Genomic DNA, 4470 nt, shown 5'->3' on the forward strand with positions numbered 1-4470 from the left:
AGGCATCAGTTCCTGCTGAAGGGGAGGGAGAATAGCACTGAAGAAGGGGACCTGTGAGAACCCAAAGTGGGAGGAGAAGAGGAGGGACCATGAGCAAGGCGTGTAGGAGAAAGGCAGGAAATGCTGCTGTGGCTGGGCAGGGCCCCCACAGCACCTAGACCCAGGACACTATGGTGAGCCCGAGTGCAGGGCTGCTGCTCAGGGGGCCGGCCCAGGTGCCCCGCAGGGCCCCAGGGGAACTGTTCTTCAAGCGCCAATGAACCGGGCAACACCCTGCAACCCCCAACACTCCCAACTAATCGCAGAGAGGGCAGACCACAGGCCACAGAATATGAGAACAACTTTATTTCAAATTGCTTTGAACTGCGTTGGGAAGGGGGCAAATGCAGTGCAAGAGAGGAAGCCCTGGCTTAACAGCATCAAAGGTGGCAGCTGTTTGTCTGGTAGGAATATGCTGGCTCCAACCTGTGAAACAGAGGCAGGCTCAGGGACGGGCCACCAGCCAGGGCCAGCCCACAGCCCTCCTAAGCTACCGGGATTGTGGGAAGGGACATGGTGTGTGCAACACTCACTTCAAAGCTCCTGGATCTTGTCAGCGAGGAGCTGCACGGCCGCTGAAAACAGAGAGGCAGAACGGGTGCTCCAGACCCAGGGAAACAGAAACCCATCCCATGCCCCAGTGGGGAACTTCCCAGTCCTGCAACCAGAAACCCCACCAACCCTGGGACTGACTCACCCACCCGTCCACCTGGATTAATGTGGAAATGCCTTCTAAGCGGGAAAGTGGTTCTCAGGTGCTGGGCCATCCCAGTACCATTCAGAACATGTTTCAAAGACAGATAAGCCAGCCAGCAAGCAAACACCATACAAGTGGTACCAGGCAGTAGTTAAAGGGGAAACAGCGGCAGTATCTCTAACCGTCCTAAGAGAAGGAGAGTTCTGGGACTCGTGGACAAAGTGTACACGGAGTTCAGATGACACACTGTTATCTGTGCACACCCCTAGCTGAGAAGGCACAGAAGGGCCAGGTCGGCTTGATTCTCCTCCTTAGAGGAAAGTCAGTCCCAGAGATGCTGCCTGTACCTGTAGCCCACCCTGCCCCCCACACCTGCAGAAAGACACCGCTGTCCATCCCTTCCCAGCCAGGGCTCCATCATACCTAGCTGCTGTGTAAGTTCATCAATTTCCCTCTGCAGCCAGATGCACTAGACCAGCAGACACCAGAGGAAGAGAAATGGTTAGTCAATTCTGGCCTCCTCTCTCCCCAGCCTCCCTGCAGCCCCCATAGCCTGCAGCCCAGTGGCGAGGTGGGTTGGCACAGAACCCTCAATGGAAAGGAGGCACCCTCTTTCCGTGGGGTGCAGAAGGTGGAGACGTGTGGCGGTGGGGGCGGGGGGGGGGCGGCGGACGCAGAAATCAGTTTAACCTAGACACGGATCCCACCATCTAGTGTGGACCTCTATTTCTAGGAGCCACACAAAGCATTACCCGAGGACAGTCCTGGGCTCCCGGGGGCTGCTGCTGCCTTTCTGGTCTTGGGGATGGACAGGCGGCTGCTGGTCACCTGAAAGAGAACACAAAATCCAGCTTCCAAGCCTCCCAGTGAGGTGGAAAAGACCCCAGCAGGGTCTAAAGTGAGGCAGCATCACCCTCTGCTGGCAACACATTGCCCCTGCTCTGCCCAGCAACTCCAACCCCACTCTGGGGCTGCCTTCACTGTTCCCCAGCGTGAGCCCATCTGCCCTAGCGTTGTGACTCCGGGTTGGACTCCAGCAGCGCGGCAGCCACAGCCAGGCCCTGGGAGGGCCAGTGTGGGTGAGCAGGACTTAACAGAAAAGGGCTCTGTACCACCGAAAGTCTCCTTCCAGAGTTGGAGTTTGGGGCACTGCTCCAAATGGCCCCCCACCACACAAACCCCACAAACCCCACTCAGAGAGGACGATGTGGCTTAAAGCCAGCCCTGTCGACACCCCGTTTCCCGTGGGACAGCTGCCTAGGTGGGCAGGGAAGTGTGGGAACAACTTCCTGAGCCCCCATAAGCGACAGAGCCAGAGGTTTCCCTCCCGACCCCTCTCCCCTCCACCCCTATCAAACCTGCAAGACTCACCAGAGGGTGCATGACGTCTGGGCAGGAGGCCTCCCAGGCTGTAGGCCGAGGGCTCTGAAGTTCCTGGAACTTGGGGCGCTCTGATGTTGGGGTCACCACTGCTGAGTTCTCCACGACGCATGGACAGGCGAGGCAGCCCTGGCCTGTGTGTGGGAAGCTAAAACAGAAATTTCTGAGTCGGGCTGGCGGTGGGGGCAGGCGATGAGTACATGTGGGAAGGGGTTGTGGTAAGGTGGAGACTCCGGAGCCTAATCTCACTAGCACTTTCTCTCTCAGTCAGCCCCAGGCCAGGAGGCAGAGCCCAGCCAGGGAAAACACTGGGGACACTGAGATAGCCCAGGCCGCCTGCCAGGTGGGTCGGGCAACAGCTAGGGAAGGAGGAATCGGGAAGGTGATGATCCTAGACACCCTAGCTTTGAGGCCCACACTTTAAGGCATCACCCGATCCAAACCAGCTGCCAGCCCTGCCTTCCCTCCCAGCTCCTCTCTGCGGGCAGAGGCAGGACTCCTGCAGTGTCCGGAGGCACGGCCATCACACAAGAAGTGCCCCCTTTAACGTGTGCCCCTATGATGAAGACCCCCATCGGGCATTCTAGGGTCCCTAGGCTCCCGACGACAACCCTTGAGCAAGGGACAGAGGGGACATGGGTAAACAGGTGTGTGCTGGAAGAGAGGAGGCGTGGGGGGAGGAGGGTAAAGAGGGAGAGGAGGGCGAGAAGGGTCTACTCACTTGGGCCTTTGGGACCTCATGTCTATTTGGGTCATTATCTTCACTGGCCAAAACCTGGGACTTCCCTGGTCTTCCTTCCTGCAGATTTCTTCCCAGGGCTGCTGTGCTTAGGCTTTTGTGGTTTCTTGGACATCCCGTGTGGCCGCACACCGGAGAATGGTGGGAAGGTGGCCGGCTCCGGGGGAGTGGCTGAGAGTCTCTTTCCGCAGGCAGGAAAGGCTCTCCCAGAGCCAGTTGAGAGGCACCTCCTGGGGACTTCTTCCCCTGGGCCATCTTCCTCCTTGAAAGGCCCTGGGGCACGGCCCCTGCAGTGGCAGCTCCTGAGCAGCTGGGCCTGGCCTCCACCTTTCCCCAGGCCCTGCTCTGCATTTTCTCCTGGGGAGAGTCCTCCAGCTCTCCCACAGCTGGCCTCTCCATGACTGGAGTGAGTCCGCGGGGAGCAGAGGTCAGGAAACGGCCCGGCACGGGCAGGTAACTCTCCTTGCAGTGGAAGCCTGTGTGTCTGGATGTGTCTGCTGGCTTCTTGGGGCTGCCGGGCTTGGCCTGGCTTCCTTCGCTGCCGCGAATGCCCACCCTCATCAGTGGTAAGCCGCTGCTCTCATCTGCGGAATCAGAGTCGTGGGTAGACATCCTGGTGGGGCCTTTCGCAGAGGGCTGCTGGGGATCCATGCGGAGGCTCCATCTGCTCTTCGAGCCCCTTTCCGGGTTCTTCCAGGCCCGCACTGGCCCAGGACCACAGAGGTGGAGACGGTCGGCACAGGCCTGCTGCCGTTTTCCGGGGCTGGGGCCCAGCGCGTCTCTCCCACTGGGACCGACCCCCAGGTCCGCCCAATTGTCAGCCGACCCCTCAGCAGCGGCGCCTTTTGGGAACGGCTGTCCCTGGACGCTGGGCGGCGGCACGATGGCGGCTGCTTCTTCAGCCAGGTAGAATGAGTAGTCCACAACGTCCCCCTGGTCATCGACCGGGGTGCCTGGCCGTCCTTCCCGGCCCCAGAGCACCACCCTTCCTTGCTCTATCAATTCGCTCTCAGACTCAAAACTGAAGCCCTCGGGATCTGTGAACCCGCTCTCTCCCTCGCCGTCGCCGCTGCCCGGCACCCCCAAATTGAGGCCGTGGCTGTGGTCCCCTGGGGCTCGGGGGCTGGCTGTGTGGGAGCCAGCCTGCTTGCCACCCTCCAGGTCGAAACCGGCCCCACAAACGGATACCTTGTCGGGGGAGCTCATGGCGCCAGTCCCGGCAGCCTCGGCTGTGGGGAGACGGTCGTCCTGGTAATGGCTGGAGGGGAGAGCTGAGCCCAGCCAAGCCCAGCTGAGCAGGCCACGCGACAGAAACAGTGAGGCTTTCCGGACACCACCACCCTCACCCCAGGCGGAAGTACCAGATGTCCCCGGCTTCCTCCGCCCTTGGCGCCAGCACTGAACCTTCTCATTGGTCCCCGTCTGCCAATCAGCGCTCCCTTTGTAGGGCGAGGTGCCTGAGCTTTAACCAATTGGGACACAGGCTCTTGGTTTGCCTCGATGCCCATCATTTGACTGGGTGGCTGCACTCTGTTTGGGTCTTGGGGCCAGGGGGCACTGTAGCTGCTGATCACCTCTTTCTTTCTGTCCTTCCGCCTCTGGCCGGGCACCTACT

General features: G+C 60.3%; 1 protein-coding gene across 1 annotated transcript; it reads right to left on the bottom strand.

The window, feature by feature from the left end:
• Window positions 1-573: 573 nt before the first annotated feature.
• On the bottom strand, window positions 574-4187 carry LOC115898592 (uncharacterized protein CXorf49-like). The gene is given in 8 exon segments (XM_030933542.1): window positions 574-614; window positions 1160-1205; window positions 1489-1541; window positions 1544-1564; window positions 2108-2264; window positions 2838-2897; window positions 2899-3062; window positions 3065-4187. Coding segments are annotated over 8 exon segments (1539 nt in total). The 5' UTR covers window positions 4062-4187.
• Window positions 4188-4470: the final 283 nt, after the last annotated feature.

Source organism: Rhinopithecus roxellana, chromosome 7 (genome assembly GCF_007565055.1).
Source record: "Rhinopithecus roxellana isolate Shanxi Qingling chromosome 7, ASM756505v1, whole genome shotgun sequence".
Taxonomy (NCBI): domain Eukaryota; kingdom Metazoa; phylum Chordata; class Mammalia; order Primates; family Cercopithecidae; genus Rhinopithecus; species Rhinopithecus roxellana.